This window comes from Mya arenaria, chromosome 12, assembly GCF_026914265.1.
Source record: "Mya arenaria isolate MELC-2E11 chromosome 12, ASM2691426v1".
Lineage (NCBI taxonomy): Eukaryota > Metazoa > Mollusca > Bivalvia > Myida > Myidae > Mya > Mya arenaria.
This window is the reverse complement of record NC_069133.1, coordinates 35,781,367-35,802,364: the sequence shown is the minus strand read 5'-3', so window position 1 is coordinate 35,802,364 and position 20,998 is coordinate 35,781,367. Positions and strand designations below refer to the sequence as shown.

General features: G+C 32.7%; 1 protein-coding gene across 1 annotated transcript; it reads left to right on the top strand.

Moving 5' to 3' along the window:
• Positions 1-3,439: 3,439 nt before the first annotated feature.
• On the top strand, positions 3,440-19,349 carry LOC128211789 (ras-related protein Rab-28-like). The gene is made up of 6 exons (XM_052916855.1): positions 3,440-3,810; positions 5,147-5,243; positions 5,979-6,067; positions 7,238-7,364; positions 8,529-8,632; positions 10,114-19,349. The coding sequence occupies exons 1-6, from the start codon at positions 3,736-3,738 to the stop codon at positions 10,294-10,296; spliced, it is 675 nt and encodes a 224-aa protein (XP_052772815.1). The 5' UTR covers positions 3,440-3,735; the 3' UTR covers positions 10,297-19,349.
• Positions 19,350-20,998: the final 1,649 nt, after the last annotated feature.

The following is a 20,998-nucleotide window of genomic DNA, read 5'->3' as shown; positions in this document are numbered from 1 at the left end:
ATCAAAACACTATTTAACATTTCGTTTTACAGGCTCGGGAAAAGGTCTTCCCCGGATCTTTGCCAAACCATTCAAAGCATTCAAACCAAACAGAAACACTTTCTCGTTGTCTAAGTATAGGATAGATCACGAGTAGCCGTTTGATATGGAATTTATCAGCGAGCGTAGCTATATTATTATCCGACTTAGACAATAGAGAGTGTATTGCTTGTTTCTCAGTCCGATACCATACATTTGTATGAGAAAAATGTCTTGTTTGTGTCAATACAGAGAGGAAACCACAATTATGATACAATTACCCTCAACTTAGGCACTAAAAATGTTAAGATATCGCAATGAGGTGGGATTTATAATAATGCGATTATCATTTTTTTTTTCTTATCAGATTTAAAGCGTTAGCACAGGAAACAAACATTTCTGTAGTATTAAGAACGTCCTTGTAACATAAGTAGGTGCACGATTTGCACGAGATTTACCAGTTGAAATATCCGACAGAAAAACGGTTGTGTGTGAGATTTATCAAACACTTTTGCAGGCCTATGATTGTTCGGCTGGAGGTAGTTGTTGTCTCAATACCCTGCGTGTGCAACCATGACACCGTGAAGCGATACATTGTTATGTGCATTATGTGCATAAGATGCTAACCATAAAACATCAATTTTCGAACTTAAATATGATAAACTGCGATCTGATCTTTTGTCAGCAGTCTTATAGCACTGGTATACAGACATTAACGCAAGAAATGACTCATTCAAAGACAAAAAAATATGTAGTTGTCAAAAGATTCAATATGTGTGATCAGCTTTAAAAACCCTTAGCACCTTTTTGTGAGTCTGCGAGTAACTACGCGCTCCTTTTACACAATTCCTGAGCATATCGAGACACGCAGCTTATTGGCCATTTTTATCGAAAACAGCCTCGGATGTATATGGGCAGTTTACAATGTAGGCAATCGGTACACTATAACTACGCTGCAAGTAGGTCGCGTAGCAATCTCAATTTAGCAGTTAAACTAAAAGATGCACTCTTATTCCCAAATAAGATTAATCACAATTAAACCAATTGTTTAAATATACCAAAAGAGATGAATAAATGTAAAAAGTTAATGGTACTTATGAGAGATTCCGAGTTTGATTTGAAAGTTAGATGCAGAAAACATTGTACTTCTACCTTCTGAGACAATAGTAGATCACATTTAATCTTTTAGCACTCTCCAATTATTTAAGTATTTTTATATTGCGTTTTCAGCTATTAAATACACGGTTACAATTTTGTTATCAGTTATTAATAGTTTCCATACATGCATTATTTAGTAAGTAGTTAAAGGGGTATCACTCAAAATGTATGTTTGTTATACATGTGTTTGTATTGATGTTGAAGAAGAGTGTCATTTTTATGACTTACATCTTAGTAATCTTTATGGTAATCAGCTTAAATTTAGATCTACAAATACAAGCTGAAACACTTCATTTAATTAATAATATAGTTCAAATTTTGACGAACTACTTCTGATGGTACATCCGAGGATGTTTCGATAGAAAATAGCCGAGGAGCTCCGAATGGAAACAACGGTAGCCGTGTGGAAAATAGTCTTACCAGTGAATAGTCCCCTGCTTTTCAGCAATAGTGAATACAAATAAGTTTTTTTTTTACTTTTCCTCTGTTTCCCACGAATCTTTATCTCCCTCGTATTCAACGCAATACTTGTATACATCATTAAAATACTGTTGTTGTTATTATTGTTGTTGTTTTCTTTCCTAATCGAAGTCGGGTGCCTTTCTGATACAGAGATTCATTGTTCATTTCAGATTTAATTTTTGTTCCAGTCCTAAATCAAACAAATTTGATTCTCGTTCCTCAGTATTTTAAATATTTCCTGCAGTTGTTTCCTCCTTAGATTTTTTCTCTTTTCCCCCTGGGCATAACCTTAACTTTAGTTTTTCTTCGCTGTGAAGTTTGTGCGAACTGAGTCAAAATTAAGCCAATGTACCAAGAATTTGGGCATTGGTTGGTTTGTCAAAAACGTCAGTTGAATTGACGTGTAAAAAGACGTCAACATAAATTCTTGAAAAAGTACGATGTAAAGATGGACACTTAAGGCAATATATCAGTTGCAATAGACAAAAGTGTTCACCCAAAACACGAATACGTTATGATTTTTATGTCAGTAGTAGATTTATGTGATCCATAGTAACTTTTGAGTATTATTTGATATGCATTGGTTAGACCAGGATTTTTTTCCGTGGCTCGTGACTCAGTGATGACACGAAGAGGGGGCGGGGTGGGGTTAAGCATATTTACCCATGCCATCGGTTAATACACATTCGGCGAGCACAATGATGACACTAAACAAGAACGGGACATATACATATATGCCACGCCTCCAACATAAATGACGCAACGCCATTGGTCCAAGACTGGTCAATACAAAAAAAAACACAAAAGCAATTGGATGGAATACTACATTTATTGTATTAGTTTAATACTCATGTCTAAAAAATAAAATAGAATGTTGCATATTGATCCTTATTTTAAGCAATGTGATTTAATACTTCCACACATTCACAACTATCTGATGTTTGCAAATAACATTTTATTAGTAAAAAGATCATCTCGAAACAACAAAATCAATTTAAAGTTGGTCAGTTCAAAACTGTCAAAGAAAGTGTTCACAAAACCCGAATTGATTTTGATTACAGTTTGAACTGGTTTATTACAGTGTATTACGTGGAATATGACGTCATAGATGCTTGGAAGCGGTACAGAACTTGTTCTCCGTTAAAATTGTATTTGTTTTTCTTAAGTTGAAACATGGCGTAGTCTGTGCATCCTCAAAAGCCATATACCTGTTTTTACCGGAGTGCGGTTGTTTGTCTAGTTACTTCTAAGGAATTTCAAAATCAATGTGTTTTTTCTTTAAGTGAAACATGGCGTAGCCTGTGCATGGTCTTACCGGAGTGTGGTTGTCTGTTTAGTTTTTCCTAACGCTTCGACAAAACTGTTCCCAAAAGCTAACGTTGACAATGCTCAAGTCGGCATTATCATTTCATTCTTAGATGTGCCATTATATTGTGCTCTCATGGGTCATGTATTGTAAATATATAACAGCTGTATGTTCTATTATAATATATAAATGTATAACCAAAACGCTATTTATTTATATCATTATGTTTATGCTTCAGTTGGTAAAAAAAACTAATTTCAATGGTTTCGTTTTTTTAAACTAAAACTGTAAATAACTCCAAAGTTTTTTTCTCAAATATTGCTCATATATACCATTTATATTATTTAACAGAAAGCCGTGTTGAATTTACTTTTAGAATCTCAGTTTAATTTCATTTTAAGCGGGAATAAGGCGATATCAATTATCCGACCGTTTCAAACAAGACGTTTTAACTATATTAGAGGCACCTGTTGCGATTATTACAACTGTTTGTTTTCACGAAAAAGTTTGACAGCTCGAAATCGCAGAAAAAAATAAACAAACATTAGGCGTTTTGGATACATAAGTAGAATACAAACATAACCATTGATTGTAAATACATAAACAATCAAAAAGTAACTCCCTTATGCGAAATTAAAGTGCACAGTATTGTGCATCCATAAGTTTACATCGTTGCACAGCAACAAAGGAAGTAAATAATCCAACATGGAGGAAAGATGATATGTGGCCAAATTCCTGACGCAAAACTGTTACATTTATTCTTTTTATTGTTGAAACGATAAGATTTGAAAATGTCTGATTCAGAAGAAGAAACCCCTGACAAGCAGTTGAAGATCGTTATAATGGGTGATGGTGCATCAGGAAAGGTATAACACTTAACCATGGTTATGTTTCATTATCTTAATCATAAGTTATGTGCTCATGACAATATGAGAGCAAGTCCCTTTTGCAAGCAAGACAGTGTTACGAAGAATATTTTCTGGCGTGTCAAAATATTAATTGCCAAAACTGTACACATGAAAATGCCAAATATTTCTGTCAAATTATAAAGATAGCGTGCGACAAAAACTGTTATTTCCGGTTTCCTGACCTACATGTATATTGTTCCTCTGCTGACTCACGAAAACAATAATGGAAAGATATCAAACTTCAACTTCCTGCTGAGTTAATTGATGTATTTAACCCCCCTCTCATTTCAAAGCATGTAAAATATTGTAATAACAAAATGTAAACAATGAAAAAATATGTCACACTTTTTGGTATCTGCAGTCTTGGACTGCTTATGACTTTGTCATTGGGGAATCACAGTATCATCAGTGAACATCTAATAATTTACTTTGTATGGGTTAAAAATCACTATTTTTGATAAGTGAGTAAGTTCAAATGGAAAAAAAATGGGGGAAAAAATATTAAATTAACCGCTATTTACCTGCCCTTTTCACCTTAAGACGCTGATCACCAGGCATTGGAGTTTTACAATTTTTAATGTCTATGTTTTATATATTTGACACAGCTGGGGATCAAACTTGCAAGTTTTTGATACCAAAGCAGTAGTCAAAATTAGCAAAAGCCAGCAAGCCCGACACTGGTAAAATGTCTTCTGGGCTTGCTCAAATTCTGAATTTTATATAGCAGGGCTTGTTCAAAAATATGATTCCATGCATTAGTATAAGAATTCGGGCTTGTTTATCCAAAAGTCTAATTTCGATGACTGCCAAAGTTGATGCTCATTACCAAAGTAGTTACGTTATTTTTGGGACCCTTTTTAAAAAAATTGTTTGAGCTATAATGCTGTTGGTTAGCCTTACATTTTTATAAAGACTATTTATCATTTAACAGTTAGTGCAACCAAAGGTGAACAGATCTATAACAGCAGCGTTTTTCTTAAGATTTATATTCTTTTTATATCATTTTTATTAATCGTTATTAATGATAATATCATAGTCTGGTAGCTGAAGTCAATAACCATGCATGTTGATGTATAAAAATGTTTTTGAATATTTGGTAGCCTAGACCCTCCTATACTAAAAATGGATTGATGACCTTTGGTGATTTCTTTTTATTCAAGATGGCTTTCAAGAACTGTGTTCAAATGTAGAATTTTTTAAAACAAATATGAGCATGAACCTTGACATTTAGTGGTTACTCATAACATTTTCAGTTGAGTTTCATGTATGGATTATTTAACTACTTCTTTTGCAGACATCACTGGCAAGTCGCTATTCTCAGGAACAGTTTGGAAAGCAATATAAACAGACCATAGGTCTGGATTTCTTCCTGAAAAGGATTGTTTTGCCAGGTATGTTAGATTTATGTTTTACTGATTAAATTATATTTTTTGGCATCAACCTATATTGTGCGCATTCAACTACCCCATCTGGATAAGAATGTTTCCTTAATAGGCATGTTTGATCGTTATCAGTATGTGGGTATTATGAACAAAGAAGAAAATGCATTAGACTCTACATGGTACAAAGCAAAAAGAAATGTTATTTCATTTGCTTATCATTTTGTTGAAATGTTTTTCAAAGATAACAGATTACCGGTATACATGTGTCATTTGATCTTTTTCTATTTTATTATAAAATGTAATGTGATTTAGACAAATGATACATTATTGTAACATGTCATTGTGACATTTATGCCCAGGCCTAAAAAAAAATACATTTGGTTAGGGTTACCCGACCCTACCTACGGAATAGGCGCCGACCCTAACGTTTTTATAGTCAGTTTGAAAAAAAAATTGAAAAACTAAAAAAAAAAAAAATAATACTTTTTTTTGCTTTTTTTTTTTGCTTTTCAATATGTAGTTTAAAACCTTAATTGCTTATATAGAAGATAACTTTAACACCATTCTCCAATGATGAAAATGACATTCTTATATAAAGCCTAATAAAAAAAATTAATAAATATAATAATAAAAAAAAAAAAGCCTACCTACCCTACCTATTTTTGAAAAGGATGTAACCCTAACCAAACAATTATTTTTTTTAGGCCCCATTGATAAAGTTTAATGCTAAAAATGTTTTTTCAGGAAATGTTAATGTCGCTCTGCAAGTCTGGGATATAGGTGGACAGACTTTGGGAGGTGCAATGTTAGAAAACTATGTTTATGGTTGCCATGTAAGTATATGAATCCATTCACCTTTAATATCATTGTCGGATAACCCTGATACACACTACACTATGCTTCCTTGTGTACCATGGGCAATTTGGCCTTGAAAATCTTGTAGTCAAAAATAATCAATGAGGCAGTTTCATTGGTTCCGCAAAGTACCAGATGCTTTATGGTAAAAAGATGTTCTACTGATTGCCGAAGTTGAACCGGCTTGGTCCGCCTTCTCAGTACAATAAAATTTGGCAGTAGTGAAGACCACACGGCCACGGAGGCTACTGAGACTGTTACGTTATTGAATAATATTTTAGTGTAACATGCAAATTCATTGGAAGAAGAATTGTCTCTCCTGCGTCATGCCTTTTCATTTTGATGAGATTTTGTCTGTCAATTATCCTAAGGTATGTATGAAGTGTAACATAAGAACGTACCGTGGTTGCTGACGATGCTTGAGTATAGACACACAAATGTTACATGACAGTTTGGCGATGTTTCAATAATGACATTGATAAAGACTGACATGTTACCTTATTATTTGATTAGGAGAAACCAGGTAGTTAACCAATTTACAGTTATTGAAATTAGACTTTTGGATGAACAAGCCCGAATTCTTATACTATTTTTTAGCATAAATATTTTGAACAAGCACTGCTATATATATATTTACCCGTACATGGCTTGCAGGCTAATGTGTTAATTTCGACGACTGAATCTTAAATGAGCTGACGACATGTGTTTGCTTTTAAATGATCATTAATTAATACACAAGAACCTCCCAAATGTAAATGAGAAGGCACTGGGTGTATAAGGTAAGGTGAAAGTAGAGCAAGGCGTATTTTAGGTAGTCAAAAGGTCAGCAATGCGCAACACAATTGTCAAAATTCCTGGCTGAAACACTTTCTCCTATGTAAATTTTCTATCAACATAAATTTGTATAGGTCAGTCGGTCAATAGCATATTTATGTTCTCTGTTATTGCCATACTGACTAATAAATAAACTTAGAACTTAATATCTGTAAAAAACAATAATTAGATGCAAGAATAAATGAGTACGCTTGAATCTAATATATTTTGAAAGGGAAGTCACTGTATTCCATCTTTATGATAGATTCTGTATTTGTGATAGAATTGTGTTTGCTTGTAACATTCAAACTATTCTAAAACTCGTAACATTTCAGGGAGCGCTCCTTGTGTATGATATCACGAACCACAACAGTTTTGACAACTTGGAAGACTGGTATGGGTCCATTAAGAAGGTGATAGGAAGCCAACGAATGCCTCACATAGCACTGGTGGGGAATAAAAGTATGATTTTCGTTTATTTATAATTTTAGAGCGTTTTAGGTAAATAAATGTATCAGAATGTTACTGAAAGAATTGATGTTTAACAATGTCTTTGATTTTCTCACCACAATGTGAAGGTGTTGGGGACTTTACCCTCAGTCCATCTTATATATATGTTTGTATCTGGGAAACTGGATCCTGCAATATCTTGAGAAGTTCCAGTATGCAAACTAGGTGTTTGAAACTTTCTTTTTTATGAGAGGGCATGCAATATCTTGAGAAGTCCCAGTATGCAAACTAGGTGTTTGAAACTTTCTTTTTTATGAGAGGGCATGTAGGATAGAATGCGTTTCATTTATATACTTTTCGTCAGATAAATGTTGTTGATATGGCAAAAAAAGATAGGTTGGGTATGTTGTATTGTTAACTTACAAAATATACCGGTAACCCTATTCTTGGTCAGCTGACATTTGATTGACAACTTGTGACTGGTCAATTTCCTGATGGAATTTCAGGTATTTTAAGTATGTACAATTTTGTAAATTATGGACACAGCCCAATAATAGTTTGGTATCAATTGAGAATTTCTAGGAGTAGATAAAGTATATATATAAAACTATATATTATAATACTACTCAAACTCACTTTTTTGGTCGTGTAAGATTGAAAGCTATCTCAGGTTAAAATTGAAATAAAGAACAAAATAACTAAAGTGCAATGACGATGTATTTTTGGTCATTTATTTTACATATAAGTTACCTAGTTGAGTAAGCATAAACCATTCAAATGATACCTGGGATATAAGATACAAGATACAAGAATCTTTATTAAAAGTCGGGTGTATGACAACAAAAAATATTTATAGCTGAATGAGCTGTTTTCCGACATTTTGGGGCCTAATATTCAATATAATTCTTATGTGTATTTAAAGACATTCCTCACTGAATTTATTCACTCCATTGGCCAGTTATTTATACCGACCAAAAGACTTTGATTCTAATCTTGAAATAAAGTAAATGGAAATCAAAGGGGGTTATTGAATATACGGTAGTCCCAAAACTAGATTGGGTCAAAAGTCATCAACATTTTACATTATTTATATTATGTATATAATAACAATGGCTGGATGATATGACAAGCTTACCTGTACATTAAATATCTTAAATGCCTTTGTTTTTTTTCTAGTTGACCTGGAGCATATGAGAACAGTGAAGATGGAAAAACATCAAAAGTTTGCACAGGAGAGAGGCATGTCTAGTCACTTTGTATCGGCCAAAACTGGAGATTCAGTGAGTATATTTAAACTGGTTAAAATGATCTGGTTCCTTCACCCTTGGTCAAATTCTAGATTTTATAAAGCAGGGCTTGTTGAAAGTTTTCGATGCCAGGCAGAAGCGTATGGATTTCTGTCTTGTACATTAAAAAGTCAAATTTTGATTACTAAAATATACATCACTCCTTCCACTTTATTATATTGAGTTCTGATTTAAGTTAAATTTTACAAAGTTATGTTTTTTTAGCTCGACTGTTTGAAGATTAAGGAGAGCTATCCTAGTCACCCGAGTGTCGGTGTCGGCGTAACCACTTATTTTAAAGTTTTTGTAAGAGAATGTGTACCACCTCAAATATTGACATATGGCTTTGAAACTTTGCACACTTGTTCACCATCATGCCCCCACCCTGTTCACATGAGGAGGCTCTATCAAGCATTTTGATAAAATTATGCCCCTTTTTCTACTTAGAATTTACGTTAAAGTTTGCGTACCACCTCAAATATTTTCAAAGTCTATTGACATATGGCTTTGAAACATTGCACACTTGTTCACCATCAGGCCCCCAACCTATACCCAGGGGGAGGTAACTCTATCAAGCATTTCAACAAAATTATGCCCCTTTTTTTACTTAGTTTATGTTAAAGTTTGCGTACCACTTCAAATATTTTCAAAGTCCATTGACATCTGGCTTTGAAACTTTGCATGCTTGTTCACCATCATACCCCCAACCTGTACACAGGAGGAGGTAACTCTATAAAGCATTTTGAAAAAATTATACCCCTTTTTCGACTTAGAATTTATGTTAAAGTTTGCGTACCACCTCAAATATTTTCCATTCAATTTATGTAAATAACTCACATCATGTATTGCATTGAAATCTAATCTAACAGTGATCCATGCATGTTTCGCCAAAACTTTTCAATCCATACACCAAAAAGCGGCGGAATAGTCAAGCGACTGTCTCTGTGACAGCTCTTGTTTATCAAGTTTGGTTATAAGATGAAACAGCTGATATTGATTTTTTTTATGATTTTATTCAATGGGTATCTGATGTTACACCTATACAGATCCAATCAGAAAGCTGTAATGAAAAAAAAAAGAATGATGTCATAAACTTCATGTATACAATTCATGCACAATAAATGCCATGGGTCCAAAGCACACTTTAACCAGATAAGTACAGTGTCGAAATTAGCACAAGCCCGCAAGCCCTGCACTGGTAAAATGTCTTCCGGGCTTGCTCAAATTCTAAATTTTATATAGCAGGACTTGTTCCAAAATTTGATTCCAAGCAATAGTATAAGAATTCAGGCTTGTTCATCCAAAAGTCTAATTTCAATGACTGTAAGTAATCGTCAAATATGGAGACATGGATCAATAATGTTTGTTATCTAGATATACTAACTCCTGAATATTGTGCACCAGCTTAAACCTGTCATCAGAATCCAGTTGTTAATAGTTTGTGTGTCTTGAGTTCATTTTTTTTTGTATTTCAGGTGTCTATATGTTTCCAAAAGATAGCTGCAGAAATTCTCGGCATTAAGCTAACCAAACCTGACATTGAACAACATCATAGAGTGGTTAAAGCTGAAATAGTAAACTACAGTAAACAGGAGGAATCAGCAGCGAGGCATCTACCACAGACTCAAACAAAGAGTAGTTTCTGCTCGCTGCAATAGGACTATGTGATCTAAGTAGTGTAGGAATTCAATTGGTTGTTATAGGAGTTTGGTCAGGGTTTCCATATTAGTTCAAAAAGGTCAGTTTAGTGATAATAAGTGTGCTAGAGTGGAAGACTGTTGTAGAGATTGGCATCAGTTTCTTCTATTAGTGACTTCATGATGGTGGGTTCATAGCCCAGTGTGGTCGGTGTGGTAAAAATGTGCTAGAATTGACCAGGTTTATAATGCTTGACACTGGTTGTTATCATCCACAATGACCTCATTGTATTAGTTTTTGTGACATTCTAAAAGACTATTAACCCTTACCATGCGGGGTCCGATTATATTCGGACCGAGTTGTGTGTAACCCGATCCATGCTAAGTCCGGATATTTTCGGACCGGGATATTTACCATGGGATGTTCAACAAATCCACTTCAAATTCTAATCTTGCAGCAAATTACCACATCAGTACATAAAAATCACATAGCAAAATAATAAATCTAGCATGTGACTTAATTTTATGTACCAATAATAGTAAACTGACAGAGAAATCCATAATTATGTATCGGATATTTTTATTTTCTCCCAACTCCGCCATTTTGAGTATGCGTTCACAGGGCATCTATACTTTATGCTTGTTTATTTTTCATTTTAAAGACTATTCCTTGATTACAACAACAAATCTCACTTAAAGTGAAATGTCAAGTTTATTACAAATTGTAATGGACGTATTCAAAATAGTTTTCCGTATTGTTTTATCTAAATGTTATGCAGTTACAAATCCCGGCATCAGTAAATGTCAATGACACTTGTATGTGTTCAACTCTTTCATTGTTTTTACACTATATTAACTCAAACATGAATAAACATGTAATTTAGAATAAACACAAGCTTTACATTGACTCAATGACAAGTATTTCCAAACCATTCTGTGATTTAAAATCCATAAACACCACCGTCCGAAATTGAGATTAAATTGTGAAACTAGGTCACCGGTGTCAACTTAGAAAATTTACTTTCGATTTCACCACTCACACTTAGAGCACTGTTATTTGATATTTAACCATAGAATGTTATAAAATGTTTTTCTTACACATAATTTACAGATATTTGTGTCTACATATTCGATGGCAGCCGCTGACACTTTTATTTTTTATCTATAAACAACAATATTTGCATGACCTAAATTGGCGGGGATAAAACAACAATCACGTGACAGTTATTGTTTACCAGTGTCGGCTGTTACATTTGTCAATGCTTATTGCTATTGTTATTTTAACAACTCCTGCATATTTTAATTAATTATTTTATACAAAGAATGATATGACTGCTATCGTTTAGCCCTAGTCGAAAAAGAACAATAGTTCATTCAAAAATGTCACAAGTTTTTACTTTAATCGGATGCTGTTTTACATATCCGCAAGTCATATGGGGGCCAATTATCCGCATGTAATCTTTTGGTTACTTTACACATGATAGTTATAATTAAATTGGTGAACAGTGCCTATTTGATGAATGTTGACCAATTAATAAACATTTCGACTCATTTTAAACTTTAAACGAATTAACTGGTTTAATACATTTGGCTGCTGTCATCTGGAGAATGTTACAGTAGAGTAGATTTTAATTTTAACAAACCAATTAAGGTACACCTTAATTACAGGCTCCAAGCTTACACATAAGGATGTGGGACAACTTCACCTCAAACAAAACACCATATTAACACTGCTTATTTTTGTAATGTGCCCCCACCCCCCTCCCAATCACCAGGTGGCAAAATACCTGTAAGGTTTTACAAGGGGAAAAAAGGACCAAAGCATGAAATAAACACCCCTTAACCAAAACACCTCTATTGTCACTTATAAATGTATTCCTTATGAGTATGATGTACAATAGTGTTATTTATACAGAAAATGAAACATTACTTTTATCAATAAAAAAATCAAATGTAAAAAATGTAATTGGCAATTACCATTCTTATGAATTTATTTATTATATATGTCATATGATAACAGCTAATTAAGGAATTTTAACACAGAAAAAAACTACCTTACATAATATGGATTTACATGTTTATTTAAAAAAATAAATAAAAAAAGGAAATAATCACACTCTTTGTCACTAAAATCAATGTTTGTTATTAAATAAAAAAGGCAAAACATGTTGCATCTCATGAGAGCTTTTCATCAACATTTACAATATGAACCAAAATTATGTTTTTGCATACATGCACAAGAATTCTGAGATTAATGACAAGTTAAATCATTGCATAAATGGCAAGTAACTTTAAGCAGAGATGTGATTTAACATTCTGCCATAATTGTAAGAAAGGTGGATACATTTTATTTCTTCAAAGTTGCAGTTATTTTTACCAAACTTTACATTTCATAAATATGTACAAACAGTATGGTGTTGAAACATGAGAATACAGACATGTTAATGTGTGCTTTATTTTGTTGGCCCTTCGGTAACATTAAACCACCTGATAACTAAATAGTTAAAGTATAAAAATTATGATAGTTTGCTTACAACATGTATATCTCTCTATGTATATCTCTCTCTGTTTTAATGTTATCATAAGATGAAATAATATCAAATGTATTAGAATATACAGTCCTACAATGAAATTATTTATGCACAGCCATCCAAGAACTATAACTATTTGATTTGTTAAGGCAGAGCAAGTATTTTTTAAGCTGTAAATAAAGTAACACTTGCATGTTTAATAATAAGAAAGCTATATGATATGTTATGTATAGAACTATACCAATGGGCTCGATAGGAATTTCCTATTCGCCTCTCTCATAGAGAACCTGCGTTCAATTCCCAGCCTAGGCGAGTGTGAGTTTGGTTAGTGGTCACCAAGTTGGACGAGTGGGCTTCTTTTCCGGGGTTTCCAGTTTCCCCTAGTACACAAGACCCACTCTCTGGTATCATTGTGCCAATGAGAGTTGCAAATACTTGTTTCACAATTGTGAAAATAAATAAGTTTTAACTAACACTCCCTTTATGAATTCAATAAGTTACAAAATTAACTACTTACAATGGTACCAGGGTGGATGGCATAAAATGGGTTCTTTCCCCCCCCCACCCCACCCCAAAAAATGTAAGCAATTTGTAGTCTGAGATGTTGCATTTTGAATGTATAAAATTACTTTTTATCTTATTTCTCTGATATAGAAGAAGTAAATTTGAACAATGTGAGGGGCGTTGCCTGGTGCACATCCCCCACTAGTGCAGTCAGTGGGTACAATGGGCAACTTGTTTTTAAGTATTGGTTCTATCCTGTCACTATTTTAAAGCTCATTTAATTATATACCATATGCACTTTTGATACTGTCCTTATAACCAAGTCTTGAGTACTGCTACTAAAGAAGACTAGTTCAGTCGCTGGTTGGAAATAACAAATATAAACATTTGTTTCCTTTAAGAAACATGATTGTACTTATAATATTTAATTAATACTGGTCAAAAGCATGTTTTTGATTCATTGTCTCATGTTGTGTTTATGCAGTCTCAAATGACTACAACTTAAGAATCGTATCTTATTGGTATACTGTTCTTTTAAAAAAAAAACATAGTTGATGTTTCCATAGCAACCTTTTAAAATTGAAATGAAATGACTGAAAGATACATAATTGTGGAATGTTTATTTATCAATCATGCTCCCATTCAGTAATATTGTAATATCAATTTCATACTGGACTATTGTTTTGTGATCCTTTAAACAGGGTATCAGGTCTGTGCCATTAGTATATTGTTAACTGTTCTTCTTTCCATAGCTAAGCATCACTAAAATACTAATGTGAATTTTTATTTGCTGAAAATTATTTATTATGACATTAAATTAGATAAAGCAGATACTTATTCATAAAATAATGGTAATGTAGTCAATAAAAAACCTGAACATTGGTCAAATTCTTTAACTTTGGTATGAATATCAAATAAAGAAGATTGGTTGCCATGGGAACATGCAGAATAACTTTCTCACAAAGGTTTTTGTTGCTTCATAGTATTGTATTCTTGATCTGAACACTAAAGCTAGAAAAAACAAATGAATGACCATTGACATATTTGCTTGTTTCTCTCCAATAAACAGCTGTTTTTCAATTATATTGTAGCACACGCCATATAACAAATGTTGTCCAAAATAAACAATAACATAAGTTTTCATTTAATTGCGTTCAATATCAATGTGAATCTTCATTTTACCCAAAAATTCTTCAATTGATGGATTTTATTGATGAACACAAATGTGTTTTTATGAAAAACAATAGCCTATGCAAAATAAAAGTATAATTTTTAGACAAGAAATTGTCTCCATGGTTACCGTGGAATCAATTTCAATTACTGATAGCTTAATTAAAACTTTAACATTTCAATATCACTGTCTGAAAGTTTGAATGTTGTAGAACAAGTATTATTTAAATTGTATTCTTTTAAAGTCAATGGGTGATATATTTAACATTCACTCAAAACAACTCAGCAGTGAGCACTGAACTACACTTACAACATTGCAGCATGGTAAGGGTTAATAGTCTATAGATGTCAGTTTAAAAACAGCAAGCAATTGAAATATACAGGCCTTTGTTCAGTGAGAAAGTTTTTTTATTGACAACCAAAAATTTTCAGTGTGTCTGTTTAAATGTTTAAAAGTTGCAGGTCATCGAAAGACATCGTGTCTCAAATTAGTAGAGTATTTTTTTTTTATTGAAATGCTTGAAATGTGTCTGTAAAATGGCCAATATTTTATGGGGTCTTGTTTTTCTGTGTATACATGTACATGCTTTTCAAGGACTAGATTGCTGTAATTCTGCATGATCATTTTTCGCAATTTTTTGTTACGGCTAATTTCTCTTCTTTTTGATTAATTTTGTCTTTGCTATATTGGCAAAACTGACAACTCAACTTAATATAATAACTATAAAACCGATAACTGCTTTTTGCGTTTCAAGTGTTCTGCATTTAACACATGTCAATACATGCACCCAATCAGGTCAGCAATCTCACACACTTTCTGAGACGGTTTAAAAATGTGAGTGAATTATTTGATACTGTATTAATTTTAATTTTGGACAATACAGAGTCATTTGTAAGTCATCCGAGCAGAAATGTCGTTCGTGAAAACGGTTATGTTCAGAACAGAAAATGTTGTACTTACATAACATAAAACAGTTAAATAGGGTGATTTTACCCAGTTTGTAATGCCAAAATTCAATCATTGGAAAACAGCAGTGAAATCAAATATTTTGCTATGTTTTAAATACGCGATCTGATCAGTTCATGATACATTTTAAATGGTGAAAATTAAACTCATGCAAAATTAAAGCAATTTACAGTAGATAAAGAGTGTTAGGTTTTTTTAGGTTGTGATAGTTTTTGCAAATGGATAGGACATTGATTCTTTTAAATGTTAATGCATTTTTATAGTTGTTTGTCTAATATTTTGCAATGTTGATTTGATAAAACATTATTTAGAGAATGTGTTGACTGATACATTTTGTTATGAGCTGTTGATTATAATGAATTCATCAATTTCAACCAGCCAAATTAGCTTTGGTTTTAGCATTTTTGGGGATTTTTAAGTACATTCTGTCAGAAAATAGAAACAAAAATTCCCCAAAATGAAAAAAAACACACACACCTTGGATATCACTTACCAAAATTTATCAACAAAATTACTTGGCTTTTTAAAAGTTAACCTTAAAAGGTTAACAACAATGCTGTTGACATCTAAACAAAGTTCTGAAAAATCGCCCAAATGTGTAAATAAAAAGCAGTAGTTTTTGAAAATCCAAGCAATTACCAATCTGACAGGCTGTACCTTAAAGCTGCACTCTCACAGATATACCCTTTTTACAACTTCTGTAATATCTGCAAAACGATGATATAAGATCGCTGACAAAAAATCAGATCGTAGATTTTCATATATCAGTTCCAATATTAATGTTTTATGACTTTAATCGCTACTAACGGTTTAAGAAAAATGCATGAAACATCAATTTTTGAACTTAAATATAAAAATCTGCAAACTAATTTTTTGTCAACGGTCTTATATAACTGGTTTCCATGGATTTTCGCAAAATTGGCTCGTTCCAAGACAAAAATAAAAAAGTTGTCAAAACGTTCAATCTGTGAGAGTGCAGCTTTAAAGCTCGCCTACTCTGATATTGTAATAGTCTAAGATGTGTGTTAAAAAGGTTGTTTTCATGTATTTCACTTTCTCGCACACCAGAGTGATGTTGATATGCGTACAACAGATTCATCAAACTTTGATAAATGAGAATGGTATTTTACTGTGCATTTTGTACAAAGTTTTAAAATAAGAAATGGACGAGTGCAAGTAAAATTGGCATTCCATGTTATATTTTGTTTATGACTTGAAAAACTCCTGTAACTCTAGTTATGTATATTTTGTCACTATTAATAATACTAACATGTACAACACAATGTAAACTCATTTAAAATATATATTCATATCATTACTAATTATTTATATTTATTAAAGAATTGGAGTGTTCTTTTTAATTTTCTTAGTTTTTGGCTTTTATATAACTGTGCCTTATTTATTTTTGATTTTGATTCCAATATTCCAGTTGATTTTCTATGTGTTCATATTATGTTGAAAATTTTATGTTATGTACACTTTGGTCTGATTCTTAGTTAATTTAATTAATCAAATGTATATAAGAATCAAAACGAGCAAAAAAGGTTTTATCGAAAAAAAAAAAAATAGGTTGTCTGTTTTTAGAATAATACTGGAACTAACAGATAATTATTGTTTTAAGGTTAACAGTAGTAGATATAATATGAGTATATATTTTTGGCAATCGTTTTATTTAAAAAAAAAAAAATCTTAGTGTGGCCTGGCATAATCTCCTGGCCCCAATTTCTCGAAACTTCTTAAGTCCCTTATAACAGGATTAAGTTAAGCTCACTATTTTCGTTTTTCTATAATATGCATTATATATATTTCTTTAGGAAGTTGGAGATGTTAAATAAGAAATACTTGTATGATAATCACATTTAACCATTTTTCATTTATCAAAATCTATTTTCAGTATGTATTTTGGCTAATTGAAATAAGCGACTTAAGCCTGTTAAGATTAAGATGTTTCAAGAAATTGAGGCCTGGAGGATTATCCATAATACTAGGAGCAATTTTGTACCTAGGAATTATATTTAGCAGGATTACTGCCATGTTAAAGTCTCTCATAGTTATAAAATTCTTGTATTATTCTTGATAAAATAGTATCCTGTAATAATTTTTGTGTGGTGTTGATTGACTATATATACAAGCAGCTGGATCTGCATTTAGGACAGTTTTTAATTGTTAGAAATTGGTACATATTTCAGCATTTTGACTAGAAATAAAATGGCAACAATCACAAAGTGATTTTTCTTTTAAAAAAATGAAACTAGATACATTTCTTAAAGTTGAATATTTGATCAAAATAGTGAAGTTGGACTACACACAGATTTAAATTTACTCAAATGTTATAGAAATTTGTTTGAAAGAAACGGTTGGCGATTGAGCGGTGTACAGTCTGGAATTGTGGGCTCTTTAACTTAACCCTTTTTAAGATGATCCTTACCTAGTAACAATGCTTCTTGGTATAATATATTGGACACGTTTGATATCTAACCTGATCTCTATGGTAACATTCGAGATATGGTCATTTAATTGTCAAACTTTGACTAAATTAAATTATCTCTTGCTAAAGTCATTAAAAACTATTTGATAAATTTTCTTTCCATTCTTTCTCAGACCTCAGAAGAGCTTGATAACCAGTCTGAATGCTTTAGTAAATGCTGAGTTATGGCCAATTAAATGTCAATATCAAACTGCCCCTTGTTTTTGAACTTTAATTGCCAATATTGACCCATTATAGCTTAAATGCTCTCTAACTTGATTTTTTTTATTAGGTAATTACCAAACTTGTAATATCTATTAGTATAGTATCTTAGACAAATTTGATAACCAACCTTATTGCTTCAGTATCTTTTGAGAAATGGCCCTTTAATTTTCACAATATGACCAAATTGACATTTTCAGCTACAAATGTCTACAATTTCACTAATTTCTGTCCAATCCTTAACATAGTATCTATTATAAGTTTAATATACATTGTGTAGTTTGTTTGAATAGTCTGTAATTGATTCCTTTGCTCTCATGACTACTTAAAGGTGCATATATTATTCTCCCTGGTTTAATTTGAGCCATTTTATTGATGTTAATTTATTTTAATATTATAATAAACGAATATTTTAATAAGTAAAACTATTCTAATCTTATTAGTTTTTTTTTAGATTTTTCAAACTGCCTTTTATTTAGACATGAATGTAATATTTGATGTTGAATAGGTTAACTTGTCCTGGTTTGCCTTCAGAACGATCTTTATGTTGAATTTTAGGCTTCTGGGCATGTCCCTGTAGCTTTCATTGTATTATTTGCAAATTACAATAGGGTATTAGTTTGTTAGTTCACATCAGTAATTTTGTTATTGTCTTGTAGGTATTTTTGAAATGAGATGTTTTGTCAATTTGTGAATAAATGTTAAGGCTTTATTTAATACATGTGATTTTTTTTGTAACTATTCAATATACTCTAATTATATAACTTAAAGAACCAATATAAAAGTGTTTATCTGATTTTAGCCTGTCTCTTATTTCGAAGTATTGTCATAGCCTTTGTTGCATTGTTATCTGCCGCAACCTCCAGTGTCATTGTGCAAACAATTTAACCATGGCCACAACTCAAAAACTGTACAATATGTTGAAATGAATCTGGATACAATATACACATGTTCAGCAAGGCCCATAACTCTGGCCTATATTATCGAGTTATGCCCCTTGCTTGACTGAAAGAAACATACAAGCGTTTACATTGGCTCTGTGGTGCTCTTGATTGTTATTAATATTAACCAGTTATACCAGAAGTGATTTTGATTGACCCTTTTACCTGAATTTATGTAATATATTCCTTAAGATATTCACATGGTTGTTACCTTGTTGCTTTTGTGTATCTGATTGTTTTCCTGTCCTTTATCATGATTAAAATCTGTCACAGACTTATCTTTGTTTAAGTTTTTAATGCATTTGATTGATGAAATAACAACATTCTAAGTCAAGGTCACACTAAGAGGTAAGATGACATGTAAGCTCAAACTGAATACTCATACAGAATACAAGTATAAGTATCATCCATGGCCGAGAGTGTTAAGAGCGTCCCGAGCGTACGTTCTTTTGCGAAAACGACGTTTACCAAAACACTGCGTGAGGGTTGGGATGAACATATCTTACACGAGCGGCCAGCGGCCATGGTAGAATCTATTACTCACCACATAGTTAAACAAAATAAAGAAAAAAAAACGTATTTATTTTCTCGCTGGAGTTCTTTTGTGTGTAGTGAAAAAAGTAATTCCATACGGGTACTTTATATCTTTGTCCATGGGCAAGATTAATAATATCTGTCATGTGTTTCCGTTCCGGATAGAAAAATCCGACCTCGGGAACGGGAACGCATGACACTTCCTATGGACAAACGTTGTCAAAACATTATAAATCTTTTTACAAGTATACAGTGTGCATATTAAAGCCGCCCCGTAAACTGGGAGTAGATTTTGGTCCTACCTCAAAACAAAGTTTGTGGTGTTGGGGTAGGGTATGTTTGAGTGACCGTGTCGCTGATGTGTTTGATCTGTCAGTTGAATTGCACTGGTTTTCTAGACAATTACTCATAAAAGGACTGACGGGACACATATTCAACACAATGAAATATCGGTCGATGGCGTTTTTGGTTACGAACCACTATTTATTCATGGAGTTATTGTCCCTTTCAAACTTAGAATTCGCCCGAAATACAGTGTCCGTACACTTACTCATGATAAGATTAATTGGTAAGAGTTAAATGAATATATCTACATGTTTAACACATTAAAACAAGGTCAAGTTTCACCTTGGTGACCACTATTTTTAACGGAGTTATGTCCCCTTTTCAATAAGAATGTGCCAAAATAACAATAACTCATGAAAGGGTAGACGGATTGGATGAAAATGGTACACATGTTAAACACCATAAAACGCAGGTCAAATTCGACTTTTTTTATACAAAATCACTAATTGTTGAAGGGTTATTGTCGGTTTTCAACTAAGAATTAGCCAAAAATACGCTGTGCGGCCACAAACTCGAGGAAAGATCCTTAGTGCACATGTAAAAAAAATACAGTTTGGCGTTGGTAACAAACTGCTCTTTTTGAAGGAGTTATAGCTCCTTTAATATTTAGAACATTTGCAGAAAAATACGGTGTCTGGACAATATTTTTACATGTAAGTGTAAAAATTGCTGGAACTCGATTAGCTCGAATTTCTCGTTGGCTCGAACTGGAAGTAAAGGACCGATTATTTTATCCTGAAGAAAGCATTCCCGCTTGTGTCTATTTTTCTGATGCTCGAGGTTTTTTTCGCCGATCCCTGGAATTTCGGACCAACGAGGTTCGACAGTATGTTCACAACCATTCAACACTTGTTACGTTTGACTTTGTGTACATATACAGTTGTTGTCCCTTTTCAATGAAATTGTTTACCATTCCTGTGTCGAGACTGGGCGCAGGGGTATCCGTCATTCTTGTGACAGCTCTTGTTAATACGGATAACACATGACCGATTTATAACCGCTGACACGAACACTAGATAAACATTGAACAACGCTTAACATC

Excerpts from the sequence above, each read along its gene's own strand:
- LOC128211789 (XM_052916855.1), top strand. The coding sequence starts at position 3,736 with ATGTCTGATTCAGAAGAAGAAACCCCTGACAAGCAGTTGAAGATCGTT. Across the intron at positions 3,811-5,146 it reads GTGATGGTGCATCAGGAAAG|ACATCACTGGCAAGTCGCTA; the intron begins GTATAACACTTA and ends CTTCTTTTGCAG. Across the intron at positions 6,068-7,237 it reads ACTATGTTTATGGTTGCCAT|GGAGCGCTCCTTGTGTATGA; the intron begins GTAAGTATATGA and ends GTAACATTTCAG.